Genomic DNA, 21,669 nt, shown 5'->3' with positions numbered 1-21,669 from the left:
AGTCAGAGGAGCAAGTTGCGCTTACTCTCTATGGGGATGCCATTCATAGACCATCCGATGGAGGGCTTAGGTGTGCCACTAGCCCTGCAGGTCAGAACTCCGTTCTCTCCTGGAGCCAGAACAAGGTTCCTGGGAGCACCAGTAATCCAATAAGGCGCAGCTGTAAGGAGAAAAGAGCACAGCAGCAGGCTGGATAATTAATTACCGGACACTCTGTCCTGCTGGCTTCTGTGCATAAATCAATTATGAGAAAGAGGAAGAAGGCCAATGAAGCTACAGAAAGAAGAACTACTGCCTGATGGAAAACTCAAGTTTTAATCCCGACTCACCTTTGACCGTGACACGGATGGTGTGGTGCACAACGCCAAGCAGGTTCTTGGCCGTGCAGCGGTATTCACCTGCATCTGACTCTGACACGTTAGCAATATGCAGGGTCTTGTTGTAATGCAGGAAGGATGTGCGCCTGGCTGGGAAATCCCCGCTCACTTTGGTCCAGGAGGTGTAGGGGGTGGGACTGGATTCAACGAGAGAGAAGGGGGGGCGGCACAAATAGCGTTGACCCAGCTGGTCTACACTGGAGGCATTCAAATGTTCAGTATAAGAGGAATCTCTGACTTACAGTCCTTCAGCAATGCACTCCATCTCCAGTACACGTCCTCTCAACACCATCTTGGAACTGGAGGAGCCAGTTGGGATGAGGAAGGTTGGCCTCCTCTCATCCACTGGGGCCTCTGTGGACAACACACATATACTGAGTCAAAAAGCAGATGCTCACCAACCCCCTTCTATTCTACACAGTGATGAAATGAAACCAGGGTTGGTTTTCATTCTTTCATTGCTAACAAATGTGAATGTTTTCTGGTTTAATGTAAACTGACTGCCATGATGTTTTCATATGTTGCTGTCTCTGGGCGTTTATTGCCATTGAACAGCCATCTTGATAATAAAAACTAAGAGTCACGAAGAACTGCTTTCTGCTAACTGCTTTCAGCATTTGAAAAGGCATTAAAATGATCTTCTACAGCAATGATGTAAAAACCAAGTTAAACTTTTATGATTATTGTGGGGATTTTCAGAAGATAAGATCTTTGAAAGTTTAAAATGATTCAGTGTGAAAGGCTGTTTGTGTAATGAGACCAAAAGAAGACATCTAAAGCAATGAGAAGGGAAATAAAATGAGAACTAATAGCGATAGAGAGATTAAGAAGTTGGTGCTTAAACTAGGCAGGGAAGCATGAAGAGATTATCAATATTCTAGAAATTGAGATTGCAGCTGCAAGTTTGATTAAAGGACTTTTAACACGTTTAGACTTAAATGAGTTTCATTAGAATCAAATTAATTGTTATTCATCCACAACATTGCATTTTAATCTGTTTGAATTAGTGATGAGCCTCTTAAATGTATTCTTAATTTATCTGTAGTCATATTAAAGCTCTGGTTTGATATGCAAGATGTTGTATGCCACACAATCAGATCGTTTCTAAAATTAAATTAACATGCAGCGCTAATATAAGCGGTTCATGAGAGGAAGTAAATAGTGAAGAGAAGGGTTTTGATTGGACAGAGCAGGAGTGACTGAAGGGCAGGGAATTCACTTGGATTGTGAGGGTTGAGGGGCAGTGTTAAAGGGTAGGCAACAGATCTCAGCTCTATGTTAGGGTTAACCACTAGAGGGTGCCAGATCCCTCCCCAGAATAAACGAGTGAATTTGTAAAAAGCCCCAGGGATGTTGGGTTGAAGGGTTGGTGTTAGTGGGTGAAAGCTAGAGTTTGAAGCTCTAGACTGGGTGAAACACTAGGGGGTGCCACAACTCACCACTAAATAAATCAGTGTCATTGTAAAAATCTGCCATTGTGTCATTGATTGCATCCACTGTAACACAACAGAAAAATCACACACGCCAAAAGTTGAAATCATTATAACAATAATTTTAAAAAAAATTTAAAAAGCACATGCTTTCACAACTTAACATGGGTGTTCAAAATGAGAGCAACAGAAATAAAAAAGACTTCGAAATGACAACAAAGTGACAGATGAGGAATGATCGGCATCACAATCTGTTATAAACGGACTGCCGTCATGTCAGCCGTAAATGCGCGTGATGAGAGCCGTCTTTGTTGTTGCTAGAGAATGTGTTTACAGAACGTCACACAGAAGTGATGGTGAATGCCTGCTTGGCAGATGATGTGCAGAGAACCATGAGAGCTCTGACAATATGTCTTTTCAGTGGGACGACGGCTGCTGGCGTCTCTGAGGATGGGATCTGAGATAGGAAACACTGTTTGCCTCCCACACAGTCATGTTAGGACATATTGTACAACTGCAAATGAGCCGACTCTCATATACACACACACACACAGACGCTGGGGCTCTTTCATTTGCCCCTTTCATGCAAAAGCTCATTACACCTAGAGTAGATTTCACCGCTTTCGTCTTGGTATCACAGAAAAGGTGAGAGAGGGTAAGACTTACGGTTGAGGACTTTGACAGTGATAGGTTGTTTCTGCTGGATGGTTTGTGTGTGGGGGAAGCGGGCGTAGCAGATGTAGTCATTCCTGGAGTCCTCTCGGCGTACATTAGAGAAGTACAGGTCACCGTTAAGGGACTGGGACACCCTCTCGCTCTGAGGCAGCTTTTGAAAGTCTGAAATGTACGGCGTTTTAAGTACCCTTACATTGCAATTATATGAAATATACAAAGCAGTGTTTTGGCAGAGGCATTATGCTCATAATTCCTAAAAAAAAAACATGTTATGAACGCAATGTGCAACAGTGGAAAAGTAAACTAAAAGCTCAAAAGCCTGGCTCAGATATACATGAAGTATATATGATTTGTGATAAATGAGCTAAGAATATGACTAAACCACTAGCTGCTAAATTTAACTTCAACATTTACAGACAACAGAAGCAACGTCATCACAAGGAATGGCTTACAGTTGTCCATCCAGAATATGATGGGAGGAGGTAGGCCTGCGGGGGGGCGACACGGCAGCACCAAGGAAACGCCTTCCTGAACCACGATCGGCTTAATTCTTTCCTTTGACCACAAGGGGGATCCTGGATCGTTTGGATACGGACATGCACGTCAGAGGATGAGGAAGGTCATAATTTCAGATAAAGGACTGGCTGCTAATGGACTGTCGCTGACAGGACGAGAGAGATGATGAGGCAGGATGCCTAACTGAATTACAATATGCTTAAGGAACAAACACAGCAGGAGAATGGATTCTATCCACTACTGCGTCCTGCAAAATAAAACATGCCTTTTCCTACATGCAACCTTTACCTTCCAGGAGCATTCTTAAGATGGCAAGTGAGACTTAATTGACAGAAAAAGAAAAGAAAGGAGATGATTTTCATATGATATCAAAGTATACATATATATATATATAGTATATATGCCATTTTAGTAAGATGGAATGAAAAGAGAAATGACTCAATGAAACTTCACATCAGACAGCACTTACGTGACTGCCGTATGACTATATTGTTGGAAACAGCAGTCCCGTGCTTGTTCCTCGCTGTGCACTGATACACCCCCTCATAATGCTCGGCCCTCTCCCTGCTGATATCCACCACCAGGGTCCCAGAGTGGGGCCTCATGTTCACATTGGGGTCCTCGTCGATGTCGTAATGGGTCCCGTTTCTAGTCCAGGAGAAACTGAGGAAAAAGTAGACAAGTGTCAGAGCAACGGGACTGAAATGAACCGACTACAAATTGTGCATTGTCTTATATCTCACTGTGACCTGAAAAAAAAAAGAAAAAAAAAAAAAAAAAAGAGTAGAACTGAAATTTTAAAAATGTAGTCCTGAGAGGGAAAACACATCCTTTACCATATGACTGGTTAGTAGATTATGGTTGACACAGTTTAAAATCTACTTTAAAAGGGTAAGAAATGTATTATGCCAGCACAGCTCCTTGAAATTGCAAATGTAAAAATGTTTTTGTGAGTGCCAGCAAATGAATTAGGTGCTGCACTCATTTAAATCATTCAAAAGCTTTGGCTACAATCTGCCTCTGGCAAAGGCGGCAAGCCTTAGAAAATAAATACCATTTTATTTATTTCTTAGACTGAAGCTCTGCTGTCTGCTGAAACCCACCACTTATTTTGGACAGGTCGAGGTTGAATCCACCTCTGGAATTTATTTTCTCACCTTACATCATGAATACGAAACCACAGTTGACTTAGTCCTACCTGGGATGTGGCTTCCCCTTGGCTTCACAGTGTATTATAATATTCTCTCGTGGGTCGATGATGTAATCCTTGGGGGACTGATGAGTTATTGTCGGCGGCTGCGGCACTATGAGGGATCAGAGAGAGGGTGATATCAAATTACGACCGCTCCGACGTATTGACCACACAAGCTGTCGCTGACAGACACACGGAGACTGACCGCACCAGACAGCGGTTTGCTGACATGCCCAGTAAAAAAAAGCAAAAAAAGCAAAAAAAGCAAAAAAAGCAAAAAAAGCAAAAAAAGCAAAAAAAACAAAAGCCATGCAACACTTTGGTGCATTTCCACTCGACTGCAATTACTCAATTCTTAATGCATTCCTGTCAGAGAGAAAACTAATGAACTATGACACAACAAATCATAATAGAACTCTTGCTTTTTGCAATATTGCTCAATGGAAACGATTCCACAGCTGCAGAAACATACAGAACGAACAAACAACGGCAAACAAACAAAAAAAAAAAATCAATGCATGCAAAGTGCCAAATCCACTCCAAATAAAAAAACTAAATAAATGTAAATAATAAACAGCTCGATAAAACACGCACACAAAAAGGTCCATTCATATTCATGTGAGACTTACATCCTTCACGAACTTTTTTTTTTTTTCCACCAAGAATCAGCGAACAAAGAAAACAATGTGACAGTAGAGAGAACCAGATGTTAGTGATGATAAATAACTTCCTGAATTTATTCTGCATCACTGCAGGGTCTGGACGAGGCCGCTTCACCACTGAGGAAATGCCAGCCTCCAGTGGTCAATATTTCAGGCCAGATAATGAGTAAAAAAAAAAAAAAAAAACAGGTGCCACAGAAACATCAGGGCAGAGGAGAAATGTTTGGGAATATTCTGCGTCTTCATTTGTGATAAATGTTAGAAAGCTGAAGTTTTTAGACTGTGCTAAAAAGAAAACATCACTTTCAATGGATCTGCTGTGGAACTTTCTCTGCATTCTGTATAAAAATGGTAACAAAAAACATTATGCTGGATGTCCTCGCATGTAAACACCACTTCTGTTTCAACTGAGCAGAAAGGGGCTGTCATCTAATAAAAAAAAACTAGTGTCAGCACAATATGGTGGGCTTAGTGGAGGATAACCATAAGAAGGGCTATATCCAACACTTGTGAAAATACAGTTATAATTACATCCATTGCTGCTAACAGTAAACCTAATAAATTACAGCTTGTCTGACCAACAGTCCAAAGCCAAAACACATTTAGTTTTTTTTACTGTTGTGCATCAAACTGGCTGACTAACAGATTAACTGACTAATGCTTCAACTAACTATAACATCCTCCTGGATTGTATCGTGCAGTGTGGGTCTGTGATCTGCTGCCTTACGGTCTAGTGGGACCTCCAGCGCAGTGGCGAGGTGTCCGAGGAGCAGCACAAGCAGCGCTGCCTCCATCCTCCTCCTCTCCATCATCAGCGTGGGACACAAAGGTCTGACCCTGAGTACAGCGATGTCCCGCCTCTATGACGCTCAGTCACACCGTCTGAAGACACGTGCACAGCCACAACTGCAGGGAGGGAAAGAGACGAAAGAAAAAGACCGAACGTCAGAGACAGAAGGGCAGACGCAAGAGCAGGGATTACCGAGATGTGTAGCACATCCAGTCACTGCAGCTATCAATCATAACACAGAGTTTGTTCTATTCTATGTTCATGGGAAGGTCAGATGGGGAGTGAGCGAGACACATATGTATACTAAAGCTACGGCCACCGATCAATGTTAGTTGCCATGCACTGCATTTTGCTGGGAGCTATATTGTCGATCTAGTGCATTCCGATAGGGATTGACAAGGCCCACATGGGCTCATTTTGCTCCACTCATCACCGTTGTTGTCCAGATGCCATTAGGCTTTGCTGTCATGCCGATTTCATCAGGCAGCTGATGACATGCCAAGGTTCAAGACAGGGAGACAGTCTACATTCCGTTACATTTTACTCTCCGTTTTGTTGGTTTGAGTGACTGACAGACTGAGCCAGCGGCAAATTGATCTGCAGTGAGGTCATATATCAGTCACTGAACCATCAGTCTTTTATGAGACCGCTGTAGTGGGAAATGTCAGTTGTAACTGGACAGATCTTTGAGCTCCGATGTGTCTGTTTAGAGTGGACAGACAGTACAGATACTACAAGGTGCTCTGGCTAAAGTCAGGTCACTTGTTTGTCTGTTTGGACAAAGTGTTGTCCAATTATGACTTCATCACAACATTTGTGCTGGATGGCACCCAGTCAGCAACTGAGTAGAAAGCATGGCAAAATGGACATTTCTTACACATCAGTGGGTGTTTTTCACTTGTTGCCAGGCAGCTCAGTGTTCACGGTGTCACACCTCCCTATAACAGAAGCAGTTATTCCCGGAGGCAAAGCTTCAACAGAATAATAGTAAGTTGCAAAAGTTTTCATGTCAAGGTGACTCGAAAGCAGAATGTGGCTTTGGTAATTGTTAAGAGGCACTAAAGTCAAACCGTCTTTGCTCTATTTACTTTGTTATGTTGTGTTTTATAGCTGTAATGATATAACATGTGTTTTTAGCTCAGTGACATTTGAAAGAATGCCAACAATACTGCTTCATATCGAACAGCAACTCATTAATTAATTCAGTTCAACTCAGTTCGTACCTCCTAAACACAAAATATGTTGGATACAACACTACTGAGCACTGCTAAGCATTGCGATACTGTGACAATGAAAAATGGTTTCAGTTTAAAAATAGAATAGCTTTCCCTTGAGTGGGAAGGTAAGACTTGCTTTGTTACAGTGTTATTCAGCACTTTCACAAAGAAATTATCGATATTTTGTATCAATTTCAGCTCTCAGAATGGGATTGAAAAATAGAAAGAATGAAGAAACTGCACTGAAGATTAATAACTTTCTCTCTTTTAATGACTGCAGTCTGACCTGTTTCTTATCTTGCCTTGCAGCCTGTCTAACTGGAGGAATTTACTGGGGCTGTATTAAAATGTCACAGGATCTAATTTGCTGAAATATCACAAAAGCACATTATCAAATGTGGGCTCTCAATGCTGGTTACAGTGACAAAGAATCAAATACACTCCTTTAAAGGTGGAGCTGCACATGTGGACTGCTCATTTTGCTTTTGGGCATGCGGGCAGGTCAAGGCTGTAGATGAGGTGATGGAGGTTGTGTCTGGGACCAGAGGCTAAACAGCCAGTCAGTCAGACCTGCTTCTGGCCTGGTTCTCCGTGGGGAGCTAATGTATTTGTTAGTGCTGCCCCAGGGTTGTGATACAGTTCTGGTCCCAAAGCTGATGTCTGGTGGCATGGGAAGAGACCAGCGCTAATGTCTGCAGCCCCCAGCATCAGCTACACCTCTCTTAGAAAGGCCTGTATTGTTTGCCCAGGGCAGCCAATCCCGCTGCTCTGTTCACCAAGAGGCAGGTCTGGCAAAAATCCAGGCTTTCATATCATAAAGCTCATTTGAAGGCTACAGGCAAGTGTGCAAAAGGCAAAACCTGAACAAACCCTTTCCTAATAATATATTTTCACCATGCTACGTGTTAGAAATTTACAATCAGAGTTCAGTCATGCAAAATCAAGTCCTGGTTATGACCAAATTGTAAAAGGTTCCCACAACCAACTCAATGATTGAAAAAGTAAAAAAAATGGTCACTATATTTGTTTCTTTAGAAACATAAAATATAGCTCAAACTGAGAGGAACCAGTCAGGGATGAAGTTAGAAACAATAAAAGCCTATGACAGGAAGAGAGCAAATGGACTAGTTATAAATTTCATGGTGAATCCCCAAAAGCCTGGAGATTCTTATCTGGAATGGAGCCAAGGCTTCATCCAGGATTCATTTCCCAATTTAATGAGGTGTAGCAGCTCAGCTCCAGCCGGTCAGCATGTGTGTCTTCATGTGGTTAGTGTGTGCCTGTGCCTGTGCCTGTAGTCACTTGAGTGTGCGAGTGTGTGCAGCATGTGTCTGTGCTATAATTGTTCCGCTGAGCCGCAGTGATATGAGGCCAACTACTCACATCCCGCTCACAGTGGAAATTCAAGGGTGGCTCTTAAGACCAGCAGACCAGGCAATGGAATAGTTCAAATGAATTAGTACGGCTTTTACGTTCTCGCTTCTGATATCTTTGCTTATCAAATGTTAATGTTAGCAAAAGGAGGAAACAGCTCAAAAACCGTTTCTCGTTTGGATATACAATTATTTAAAGGACACACAAGCATCGGTCTCTATTGTTGAACTGTCCTATGCATCCTGATCTGACAGAGATGGGAAAAGCTAAAGTCAATAAAGCCCTCTTGCTGAGGCCCAGATAAATCCACAGCACTGTTTGGAGTGCTGTGCCAAAAAGCTGTCAGACAGCAGATAAAATCGAACAGGAAATGGCCTCTTACAAAGAAGCACAACAGGTTGGTGACAACACAACCAGTGAGGTTTTTTTGTTGTTGTTATTTTTCATATAGATAAGGCTGAGAGAAAGACACAATCTTCTACCGTCTCACTTTGAAAACTCAGAACAATAATTACTCGGGGATAATTATGTCATTATACCAACTGGAGGACTACTTAATGTCCCTGTGAAATCAATGTTACGTTCAAGTGTTTTAATGTAATAGGAGGTACAATGTAAAACCTTTATGCCAGTATCTGCTCCAACAGGTACAACAATGTCATTTTGTAAATATCCCTGCTGTAGTTTTGAGGTTGGTCATGCCTTGGCAAAACTGTTGATGACTCATATTCCACTCGAGGGCCTCTAATAATTTTGCATCAAAGGAAATGGTGTCTTGACTTTCCAAAATCAGTCTGATTTTAAATTACATAGTAATAGTAATGTTGTTGTGAATGCTTTTTGCCTTGTAAAGCATGAAAAAACAACTGATATTGTGACAGCTCCGGTATCTTCCATCTAAAGAGGGGAAAAAAAGGCTTTTTAACTGCTAAAGCTCCACAAGATGGACTTCTGCTCTTTAACTTTTTATGCTGTGCACATTTTTAAATTGTACATTCAACTGGACAGGAAAACTATCCTCCTACATATACTGCTGTGTAAAAAAATGGCGCAGGATTTTCACTCGTGAAAACTTTTCCGTCCAGCTTCTGAGACTAATTCATTTAAACTGTATACTGGAGTCATTCTAATTTGAATGTCTCTGGCAGCTTTTGTTAGTCCATGAAGTTCCATAAGAAATTAAATGTATTTACACATAATCCATCACAGGGAACATTGATACCGGATGGTGATGTAATGCAGGCTATTGGTGCCGGTCTGTGTTTAAGCTTAATAGGTCAGCAATGATTTACAGATGTAGTTCTAAATGAAAAGATATCAGAAGATGTCTGCTCCAAACCGAAATCTCCTGCACAGGTGTGCGGCTTGCAAAAAAATGTGCAATAGCACCGATAATGATTCATTTCCATTAAACAACACAAGTTAAATCTTAATTACTGTCTTCAAAGTGAAAGGCTGTGATGTTAATTACTGTCTACAGCTACATGAGACCATCCTCACGCGGGCCTCGCTTTTCGTTTTGCCAGCGAAGAAAACGCTCTGCTCTGTCAAAGCTGCATTGAGCTGCCTGGCCTCTCTTTCAACCAGCCTCTTCAATTACTCCATTGTCATTTCCCCATAGCCATCTACTTCACCGTCCCAAAACTAATTGGTTTTGTGCACATGTCTGAAATGCACACACACACACACACACACACAGACAGTGTAAGGCCCATTCACTTAGACCATCCGTGGAACATGAGGGTCAAGACATGTCTAAACACACAGATGGAGGTGACAGGGGCACAAGGGCTGAGAATGAAAGCAATCCACAGTGTAAATGAAAAGCAATCAGCAGGGAAAATTTCCAATTGAGTTCCTGTTATAGTAGCAGATAACGCTGCATCTTATGCTCTATGCTAACCACTAGCAAAGATTACACTGTTGTCAAAGCCAAACAGCAGTGCTGCAATGTTGCAAGCCTGACAGAATCAAGACTATTGCATCAGTGCTGTACAGATTTAACATCTCTGATGAAAGACGAGTCTTTCTCTCGTGCCAGGCAACCTTATTAACTTCCGTAATCACTCCAATTGATGGCTCATGCAATCAGGGGTTTGTGAGGCCCGTTATGGCCTTAATGGAGCAGCAGGGATCCCCTACAGGCGACCAAATGGGGGATATTATGATGAGAATGGCTTCGTACTCAGGAGAGTAGTGATGAGGAAATAGATACGGTTGGAAGAATTTATTTTTCAGAGGCTATTCCCATCCAGGGCTGCATGTATTTCTCTGTGCTAATAAACAGTAAAAGGGAGAGCAAAATTGCTTAAAATTGCTTTGCTATGGAAGATAAAGAGACAACCCAGCATTGGCTTATCAAAACTGGGATATTCAAAGCCATATTTAAATATACAGTAAGCTTTTTCATCACTTTCAGGATAGGAATATTACATTTTCCTTCTTTTAACAGACTTCTTTGCCTCCTCGAGCTCAGGATTTACAGTAAATTGCATTGGTCACAATGGTCAGGACTAAGCAGTGTTATGAATTCTGGCCATGTGTTCAGTGGCTTTAACAAATACCTCGCACAGGCCTTTTCATGACCACAATAGCAATTCCATGGTCTGGCTTCAGTGTGCGTTTCCCCTAATCTTCTCATTAGCCTTTATAATTGGAGGACCGTATGCAAATAATTGGTGTGGTTAGCATATGAGCTGGCATCCTGTTGTTCACGGATACCCCACGGCTCAAAAACAAACCACAGTCTTTCATCAGCACGGCACAATGCTACACAATAAGAGATCCTCAGCATTCAGCTCCCCTGTAAATAGTGTATGTTGTTTGTATTCTCCTCTTTCAGCTTTTTCTTGTTGGATGAACAATGATGTCCAGAACTGCAGTGTCTTTGATCTATAAAGATTCCACCCAGCTTATTTGTTCGTATAAGCTTTTGTCTACGGACAGTGGATTACCGATTAATAAACCCTTGTGTATGATGTGGGATCCATCAGTCATACGTATTGTGAATATAAACTCCGGTTTGGGCTTGGAGACCACAAATCCTTCAAAGGAACCCTTTCACAGGCAGGAATAGACTTGTCACAGCAGGCACAGGTGTTTTAATGATGGCAACATTCCACAGGGAGGAGGTCCTGCTGGTGCGCATGCTGGTTCACTGCTGTAGTTTACTGGGACACCAAAGGGAACTGAGCCATCATTAATGGTATTTATTCCACCTGCGCTTTTCCTGCTGTTGCAAGCCATGATGGCTGTTAAAAATGAGTTTGCATGATTGGAAAGGTAGGCTTTACTGTTTAGGCTTTAGCAAGCTAAAAGCTCAAAACGATGAAATAAAGGTCTATGTATTTTGGCTTCTCCCACAGCAGATTTACTATTCTTCAAAACTGTGTCACAATAGCTTTTATGGAGGTGCCATGTTAAATCTACAAGGCCAATCTGTCTTCAAGCTTCCCTTAGCTATCAGTATAAAACAAGTCTTAACTCTAATTGGCATCTGCTGCTAATGCAACATGTCCGACGATTTGTTTAGTTCCCCTCTTTTCACAGCACAGCCCATTGGCATTCACGGAGCTTCCTCCACATACACGCCAACAACACTCCGGGATTTGCTCCCTGTCCCCGCTGTCCAAATGCTAATCAGTCACGGCGCCGGCGCTCCTGAGAGAGGGCTCCTTAGTATGCAGATGGAAGCAGCACCTCGAGATGAGATGGCGGTGTTAGCGGAGGAATCCCGGCCTGCTCAGCACTCATGGAACTGAAAAAACATTTTGTTTTCATCCCATCATTGGAGATCAGGAGAATGACATATAGTTGTTCACGTCCTCACATGAGATTCCCTCCGAAAGGCTTCTTATGATTGGTACTGGTGGTGTGCGACAAATGAATACAGATTTTTGAGAAAAAGTGTGGAAAATTTCGTCCGAAACTTTTGCTTTACGCAAAAGCACATCGCAATGGGAGGCTGTCTAGATCAGGGGTCTTCAACGTTTTTCAGGCCAGGGACCCCCAAACTGATGGAGAGTTGGAGCAGGGACCCCCCTACTATTTATATGGCATACAATTGTGTTTTATATTTAACGGGGCCTAGTGCTGTGTATAAACATAGCTACTCTGTTATTGTACATTCAATACTAAGCTATTCAAATAATACACAGGTTAATATATTCATGTTTTTATTTTAAACATGTGCAAGGTACAGGGTGGCCGTGCCACTGCCATTTATAAACATCTTGCATACAACACTGAGCTATTCAAATAATCCACAGATTTTAACTTTAAACATGCATGTAGATGGGACAATTAATCCTAAAAGCATCTGTGGATGGCACACGTTTGCACACAATTTGTGAGAAAAAACTGTTTGAATTTTTTTTTTTTTTTTTTTTTTAATCGTCTAATCAACCAAAGATTTCGCAACCCCCCTGCAGTACCTCCGTGGACCCCCTGGGGGTCGTGGACCCCCTGTTGAAGACCTCTGGTCTAGACCACACAGGAGGCAGCACATGATACAGAAACTGCACTGAGGAAACCACTATTACTCTTTTGTTGAAAATAGCAGAAGAAGCTTCTTATTGCGTTGATATGACTACTGCATACATTTGTACGGAAACACAATAGAAGGGAGCGAGCGGAAAGGAGTATAAAGGTCAGCAGAATGGACAAACTCATTGGTACACACACACTCGCGCAGCGGCAGTAAATACTCCAGAATATCTGCTGACACATTCATACATTCTTACAACCACTGATGTTCTGGAGCTTTTACATGTGGGTCGTGTGGAAACTCGCCATGGAAAGTCCAGAGTGAACATTCCACCACTCGGGAACAGCTATGGAGCATTTCGGGGCTCCAGTGTGTGTAAAAACGACTTATTTGTTGTCATAAAAAGGGAGTAAAGGCAGAAAGGAAGAAGTGATCCAAAGCATAGCCTATGTCACATGTCAGCCCTATGCTACGCGCATGCTTCCTTGACTAAGAACATTCTCTAATTTCCTCCATGTTGGATGTTGACCAAGAGACTGTTGCTTCAGCTAACATTAGCTCTCAAACTGCTGACAGCTCAGCTAAACCTCTTCCCAGCTGCTGCACTGAGAGAGAAAGTAATGAGTGAGGAAAAGGTGAGTGTCCCTGTGCTGTCACAAACATTTCTGTGAAAGTTTTGCATCATTTCTCAACAGAAGAAGAATCACAATTCCATTAGGTTGAGGTTACATAGTCTGCTATAGTCTGGTATAAATATAAGATGTTATAAAATTACAGTTTTATGAAATACAAATGAAATTGACAATTCGAATTAGTTTAGTATGTTATTCACATTACCTGTCTGGAGTTGGCAAAGAAACTGAACACAAAATTTACTCTGTTTAGGATTTCAGAGAGAAAAGTAGTTGTGCTGATGCTGAATACCTGTGGTGTACTTATTTCCTCACAGGAAATTGGGTGAAGGACTGCAAAGGGAATTGATGAAGAACCGGATCAATAAGCAGCATAGATCATGGCATTGGTATAAATTAAATCTTATCAATTTCCATCCCTAGTGACACCCTCTCTGTCTCCTCAGGATAATAGGTAATAGCAAGTTTTAAGCACCTGAACTTGGCCTTTTTTTGACAGCTAATCCCTAAACTATTTTTGCTCCTTGAAAGATTATTCTGTATTCCTAAACCTTTTTATTTGTGCCTACATTCATATTTACATCTGTTCACATATCCATCACACACTGGGCCAGAGCAGGACATCGTGGACCGAGCTTGTGTTTGCTTGCCCTTACACGTGAGAGTGTCACGGGTGAGGCCATTCATATGCTGAGTAGATGTTCATTGTGCTGAGCCAATGCAGGAGAGTGGAAGGAATGCATGGAGACTGGGTTCTTAAATAGCTAAAAAGGCTCTTAAAATCCTCGGCATACAACATCACAAGATGCACTTTAGCAACAGAAACACACCAGCTTACAAAAAAGTCATCAACATAAAACCAATCTCCTGTGGGAAGACTTGCAAATCCTTTGAGACAGCAGATAGAAACTTCCATGCATACATAGTACGCAATATAATTTGCAATACAATCCAGCTCCATAGCTGAGCAAATGCTGGGAAATGTTAGATATAGGCACTCTCCATTCACTTTTTAGCAGAGTGCAGACACTCAAAATTGCACTATGAAAGGGCACTCTGTATCCATGGCAATCACCCAGTTCTTTTAGATCTCCATGTCAACTCTCTCATCAACACAGACATATGGGAACAAAAAAAAAGAAAAAAAGAAGAGGGATGAAGAGGCCCAGACCCATTTGTCATTTTAGGAATAACGCAGGACAGAAACTGTACGCTTGACATCTGCTTGGCCGAAAAGAAACTCTCAACGTCCTCTGAGCTTAACAAAAGAGGTATGATTAGAATCTCAGTTAGGCACCATGTCCTCACCGGATGGTTTGCTCCACATGTAAAGGGTCTCTCAAGATGGGGCCAATATGTGGAGTTTACTCTAAGCTTAGGGCCGGGGGTGCCACAGAAAGAGTCTGTGTGAGACAGAGGATGCAGGAAATGCTTACCTCGGACTCACACGAACTGGAAGCTATGATGTTTTGTTACAAACAGATTCCTGTGGACCATGTCAGCCGTGGCAGCACAATGAAAATGCGTCTATGTGACCAGGCCTTTCTAGAACAGCACAACTGTATAATAAACACCATTCTAATGGAATCTGAATTGTGCTGATACAGTATGCAGGAAGGCAGCGAGCGATTGGTCATTTAGAGCAGTCTGTGTTATACCGTTCGGTCTAGCAAAATCTGCAGATAACATCAGATAACAAAGCATGAACACTGAAAGTGAACAGGAACAATATGTTACTGCAGCGGATTGCCAGTGCATGTCATTTAAAAGAGAGAAATTAGCAGGTGGAAAGTGAGGTCTGCTATTTGTGAATTAAACCAAAATCCTGTGACCATTTTGATACAAATAATCTGAATACATCAGAACAGCCTGAAAAGGATTTCGAGCAACAAATTACTTTCTAATCATGTCATGAGCTCAAAAAGGTACCTGCACAATGGATCGACATCTAAAATATGCTAAAAAGCGGTATTTAGATAGCATTATTTTGGAATTGAAGGAGGCTTTCCTGCCCTCAGCCTCTTGCTAAAAAAGAGATGTACTCTCCAAGCTGAAGTTGGAAAAAAATGAGTTAGCACACTATAAGGTTGTGAAAAGAACCTCACAGAGTAGAGGGTTCATTTTCTGATGAAATCAAACTCAAATACAGACAATAAGCAGCAACTCCAGAAGAGATTGGCCCCTCACATTTCGATTGGATCTACGATGTCTTGCATCTGGATTAATCTATACAACAGTTTTTGTGTATTTGTGGGATCCATTTATATGGATGGAGTGTTGTATAAACTGTGAAGTTATGGAGTCTTTTATTTAAATTTGTATGTACACATATACTGTATATATACACAGCTTTGATGTGACTGTAAGGTGTTCGGGACGTGTGTTGTAGGGTGGGGACTGTGCTCTTTGTTTTACTTACATCATTTGTAAAAGTCAATAAAAATCCCCTGCGAAGACCAAAAAAGTCTCTACTCTTCTATAAATGCTAGCATCAGTGTGGTGACATGCTCACAATAACACTCTGATGTGTACATCAGAAAAAAGGAAAAGATGTGGATATCTAATTTAGTTAATTCAGCAGTAGTTGGTTTAGTCTAAATAAAGATGGTGGACCAACCGACCATTACCAGAGGTATACGAGAGGTATGGATGTGGTCAGAGAGTTCTGATGGAAGGTACCTGTGAAAATCCACCAACAACATCAGAAAACAAAGCATGAACACTGTGTTACAGCAACGTGTCATTCAAAAGTGAGACAAGTAATCTGTGAGAAAAGCAAACTGTGAGAAAATCCGCTGCAGGTGGATGGAGGCAGCAAGTTTTAGTGTTGTTGAGAGCCACCTCTACAATCAAAGAGCACCACAATAGGCCTCTCCTACAGTTCCCTACTCCTCCTTCCACTCCATCCCACCTGTGTCTGTGAAAGGTCAGTGCCGAGGAGGGTCCTCATCTCCCCCCCACCCCACCCCTGGACTCACAGCTCCCACTCAACAATCTTCCCCAACACTGGAGTCCAGTGCCAGGAAGCTCAATCAAAGAAGGGCTTCAGAGGGTTAGAGACCTCTCAAAACCCTCCATTGTCTTCAGAAGGTTTCCCCACACTGCTGCCGGTCTATATGTAACACTGTAAGAGGAGTTGCTCATTACTGCCCGTCCCCGGTTTCACTTGGTCTCTATTGTGCGACTGACAGAAGAATCCAGTTGCCCAGCTGGGCTAATAAAAGAGAGTGCAGCCACGTAAAAAAAAAAAAAAAAAAAGGCAAAGAGAAAAGGAATTCATTTGCAGGATGATGATGAAGAAACTTACAAGGCGAGTGCATAAGCTGCAGTGCATTTGCCTTGGTGGTTTGACACATAAGAAGCACACGGCAGTAACTTTGTCACCTGCTGTGTCAATGCAAGACAGTTTAAAGGAATCTGTTTAAAATTTGCCATTCATCTCACAAGCCCTGAGTATTGACTGATAGACACACCACATCACAATGTGTGTGAATGTCAGAGCAATCCATTATCACATAAAGGAAGCACTATGTAACAGCCCCCTCTATTTCTCCCCGCCCCTCCTCAGCTCTATTCAGATACGGCAGGTGAATACAAATCATTTCCCCTTCACTGCTTTCCAAAAGGACTCACCATCCAATTTCTGATGTAGACGAGACAAACAATAGTCCTTTCAAAGTGTGAGAAAATCAAATCATGGTCTTTTTTTTTTTTTTTACTAAAGGAAACAATCAAGCTTAAGACCTTGTCAAAAGCAGAACTTTTGCTCTTTGCTGTCGATGACATTTTATTTGTTTTATATTAACAAAGGCCCTTTAGTGATTCATATGATGGCAACATTTTCAAAATATTAATAATATTAAGACTATTAGAGACAATTAGAGCGGAGCTGTGTGTGTTACCCGTTTCCAGTTTTGCGTTCAATCAATGCTTCTCGGAAATCTAACTCACATGAGAACCTTTCCTTCACCTAAATACATCACATAGCTTGCAGATTCGAAGCGTAATGTGGCCATAGTGTGTCGGCTGCACAGATCCTGAAGTCTGAATGAGCTCTGATTACATTGGCCCGAACTATCGCCACTCCGTTTCAGGAGTCAGGTTTTCATATGTTAAACTCAACAAACAGCTCCAATCTAAGCAGACAATTTAGCAAAGACACTCTGATCGTATCTGAATTAAAGAGCGGACGTGATGAATTTTCATTTCTAAATTCCTCTTCCAAGGGCTTAAGACGGCATGTGATCCAATTAATTTCTGAAGGTTGGGAAACTTGTGATAGTTCACCAAAAATGGAATAACAGAGGGAGAGATAACATCTCCCTTAAGCGGAGGGGAGTACTTTTTTTTGTCAGCAAGTAATTGGGTGACCCCATTATATTTAACTTGTGAAATGTTTAAAAGAGAGTTTTAAAGATTAAAAAATTCCTGTTGGTGAGTAACTGCTGATGAATGCTGGCACCTCACCAAGGCTTAGTGTTAACATGTTTCTATCTGTCTCGCGGGTGTGAGTAACTGAAATGTCAGCTAATGAGCATTGATGAGACTAATGAGGGATTTAACTTTCTGTTAAAAGGAGCCCCTTCTATTCTGTGGAACTCTCCATACAAAGATACTCAACAGAGCGAGAGAAAATAAAAGAAAAACAACCTGATTTTCTGGATGTATTTCTACAGTATTATAAGATTTCTCTATTGCATCCATCACTTGGAGAGTTTGAGTGCATTCCCAGTTGGTTTGGTGTGTTGCCCAGAGGGCATTGCAGTTCAGACAAACACTTTTCCTTTTCTACAGATCGTCCGACCACGTCAAAAATAACATTCCCAACAACAACTGCTCCATCAGGAGCCCCCCCCCCCGTTAACAGTGATTCTGGAGGAAACATTGCTCCCATTTAGCACTAACAGTCCGCCCGGCTACTGCTAACAGTCTCCGTCCTGTGTCTGCAGTTGAAGGGATGAGACCGGCCGCTAATGCAGGGGAAGTGTCTGCTAAGTGATAATGGTTGGGTGAGGTTTCAGAGGAGCTTTATCTGACTGCCTCTCTCAGGCGGCACAGGTACCATACTGCAAAGGTTGAGAAGTGTCGCCACACACGGTGCACGCGGCTTGTTTCCAGGGAAGGAGACCGAAGTCGTTACATAGTTTGTTTGGGCCCCGGGGGTTAAACATGACCAATGAAAGAGTTACTGCCAAGCAGATGATGATACTTTAAAATCTGTGCCGAAAGAAGCTTAGTCTATATGATGGATGAATGTTATTTCTATACAAGAACGATACAGAAAAAAACCCTCTTTGCTGACTTTGTTTCTTTGCAGGAATGCTCATCTATGTGTATTGCCACTGTTAAATGAACCACTAAAATAAAACAAACAGAAAAAATACTATATTGGAAGATGGAGACTTGGTGTCATTTTCTAAGCAGTAGAAATGAAGGAAATAGTCCATTTCAGTGTGCTGTCACATTCTATCCCTACTAGTTCTTTAACTCTCTCCATCACAGCAGAGGCACAGAGATTTCTCATTAATTTCTCTTCTGCTGAGATGCAGGTAAGCCGGGGGTTACATCTAAATTCAGCCATTTGTATTCCAGCACAACACCAAGCGAGCTGGCTGTTTATAGTGATCAGCAGATAGACTTGGCCTTGAACCAGGACCTCTCGCCTTCCAGTCATATAAATCATTTGGTTTCTAAGAGGCCATTCCAAACACCTAGATCCCACCAGATATTCAACTGTGCGAGGACAATCTTCCCTGTTCTCTGTCTTCGAGAAATCAGACCTTTGCAGTGTGTAAAAAAAATAAAAACTGAACACAAAGCTCTTTAATCTTGCAGTCAATAATGGAATCCTGCGTGGCCCATTACAACCTGGCCTAGAATTTTCTCTACAGCTTTCCGTCTAAATGAAGAATAACGGCAGAAATTCTTCTAAAGCCAACCTGAGAAATGCAGCTGCTTTTGGATTTCTTCACATTAGAGATTTAGATGACAGGCTTTATACTGATCTTATGTCCGTATGCTAAATTTGAAGTGAATGTCATGAGGTGATTCATTCAGCTAATCATAAAGACTGGAAGCAGGAAATATCTGCAGGCCTGGCTGGGTCCAAGAAACAGTTCCAACATATAACTCTTAGGTAATCCACTTAAATACTGTAGAGGGCGAGGTAGAACATGGCCTGTAGGAAGGCTGAGCGGAGAGAAAGGAGCAGAGAGGATGGAGATGCAACCGCAGATACACAACAGACTCTCAGGCTGTCTGCTGAGCAGTTTGTGTGTCAGTTTCACACAAAGCAAACTTTCTTCACATCACCAGAAGAAGAGCAGAAGCCTCTCAAGAGGGGCCTCACCAACCACTTTCTCACCGTTCAGCCTGTTTCTGTCCCTCACTGTCTTTGTATCCAACCATTCATCTGTTTGTTTATTCATGTCTTGCTTTCCAACACTCGCTGTGTTTCCCTGTCCGTCTGCGAGACAGGAAAACGCACATATCCACACCTTCTTACTCGCATGCAGCGCACACAACATGCACAAACCTAACTGTTGACACAGGGAGACGTCGGAAAATTCTCAGGCTCGCGTCAGACACCAACCTTAGAAACATTTCGATGTGTTCATCAGAAACGAGTGCGCCAGAAGCAACCCAGGGGCCGTCTGCAAACGTATGAATCTCACCTACTCGTCTGCGGTTCGTTTGATCTCAGACCTGCTTTACACCCGAACGTGAGTAAGAAGCTGCTCCACTTTCAGTAGAAGGCAACACCTTTCAGGTACATGAGCACTGGTGCACAAAAGCCTGACATGCTGTGGTAACGGTTTGGCTTATTCCACGCCGCATTAGAACAGCATCGGGTTACATTTTTTTGGCCTTCTAAGCTTAAAAGCTGTACAATGATTGATGATTATGAGATTAAATTAACAAAAATATTCATATTAAAAGGTTAATTACATTAACAGACTCAGTTGATTTAGATAACTCCAAACCATCCCTGTTTGGAAGGGTCCCAGGATGCTTGTGTTTGTGTCGACAGGCGACATGTGACACAAAACAGATGATGGCAACATCTAGCAACAAAAGGTCTTTTTGCCAAATGGGGAGAAGGGATCTTACAACCTAAGGGTAAACCACCTCATCATTATCTATCTGCATTCAGATTGTATTCACTTCATTCATTAATGGTTGAGATTGGTTGGCATTATGGACACGTAGCTTAAAAGTTAAGTGAATATAACAAATCACACACGATCCTCCCACTCCTTAACATACAGGCTTTACAGGTGTTTGTTTAAAAAAACAAAGGTTAAGCAAATGAATCGTTTGTTCCATATCTGAGCAATGATCTGTGAGCATATTAGAGTGGTGCAGATGGCAGTCGAGTCTGAAGGAACGATGCCCATTTTTTTGTTTACACAATCAGTTTTAATATGTGGTTGCAGAGGATGAGGCTGGAATCTATGACCCAGACACAGTAGTGGAAGGTTGGCATCTTTCCCGTTGCTCTGCCAGGCCAGCACGGCAGCCATCTACACTTCTTGCTTGCTTTGCTTTACCCTCAGTCCAGTCTTTAATATCACATGGTCAGATATCTGATTAGAAATATAAAAACAATATATATAAACTCATAGATGGTGTTTTCCTGGAGAACGATGACTGCGGTCTTGCACAACTAACATCAGTGTAAAGCCGCGGCCAGGAGAGTCCAAGCTGAGCGCCAGTTGCAAGTAGGTTTTCTCTTTGATAGGTAAATGTAAAAAGATGATCTCCCACACTAGTGGATCAACTTTCATACCAAAATAGCATTTTGTGTCATTCTTCGACACACTACTTTTGTCCTCTGCTGTCTGTGTTCGAGTTTGACGCACACAAGCACCTTGCTTATTTTCACCAACATTAACCTAAGAAGACTGGCTTCTACTCGGCCTCTGACTGTCTCTAATCCGGACATTTTGGTCCAACAGTAACCATCTAACTGACCATCAAATGTTATGCTAACTAAGCAACCAACTGTATCCAATCAGATGCAGCAGAGGGGCAGGATGTGCTGGACGAAGCAGAGAGGAGGGTGACCTCATTCAGAATGAGGGGTCTGATTTGGTTTAAGTATTAAACAGGTTTTCAAAAACAAAACACATTTGATTCCAAAGTGCTTCAAATGTAGCTCTGGCCTCTTCCCGTCGTTTATCTTTAACATAACACCCTACAATCCTATGAAATGTACTGTAATGAGTCAGTATTTATTTTATTTATCTAACCAGTGTTCTTTCAAACAATACACATGTGTGTTGTATCAAAGTCACTTGCTAATTTAATTATGGAAC

At 41.9% G+C, this 21,669-nt stretch overlaps 1 protein-coding gene across 18 annotated transcripts in view; it reads right to left on the bottom strand.

The window, feature by feature from the left end:
- The window catches only part of LOC142384193 (neuronal cell adhesion molecule-like), a 72,847-nt gene that overhangs the window by 17,405 nt on the left and 33,773 nt on the right, over nt 1–21,669 (bottom strand). For 6 of the 18 annotated variants that reach the window (XM_075470230.1, XM_075470235.1, XM_075470242.1 and 3 more), the window contains exons 1-9: nt 4,820–5,570; nt 4,197–4,302; nt 3,468–3,661; nt 2,935–3,057; nt 2,474–2,644; nt 1,817–1,873; nt 620–731; nt 330–514; nt 26–160 (exon numbers count right to left, since the gene is read on the bottom strand). In XM_075470230.1, coding sequence (XP_075326345.1) covers nt 26–160; nt 330–514; nt 620–731; nt 1,817–1,873; nt 2,474–2,644; nt 2,935–3,057; nt 3,468–3,661; nt 4,197–4,302; nt 4,820–4,937 — 1,201 coding nt within the window. In that variant the 5' untranslated portion in view covers nt 4,938–5,570. The other 12 variants (XM_075470233.1, XM_075470232.1, XM_075470237.1 and 9 more) reach the window with 4 other exon arrangements.

The sequence above is a fragment of the Odontesthes bonariensis genome, chromosome 7 (genome assembly GCF_027942865.1).
Source record: "Odontesthes bonariensis isolate fOdoBon6 chromosome 7, fOdoBon6.hap1, whole genome shotgun sequence".
Classification (NCBI taxonomy): domain Eukaryota; kingdom Metazoa; phylum Chordata; class Actinopteri; order Atheriniformes; family Atherinopsidae; genus Odontesthes; species Odontesthes bonariensis.
This window is presented reverse-complemented; position numbering and strand designations above follow the sequence as displayed.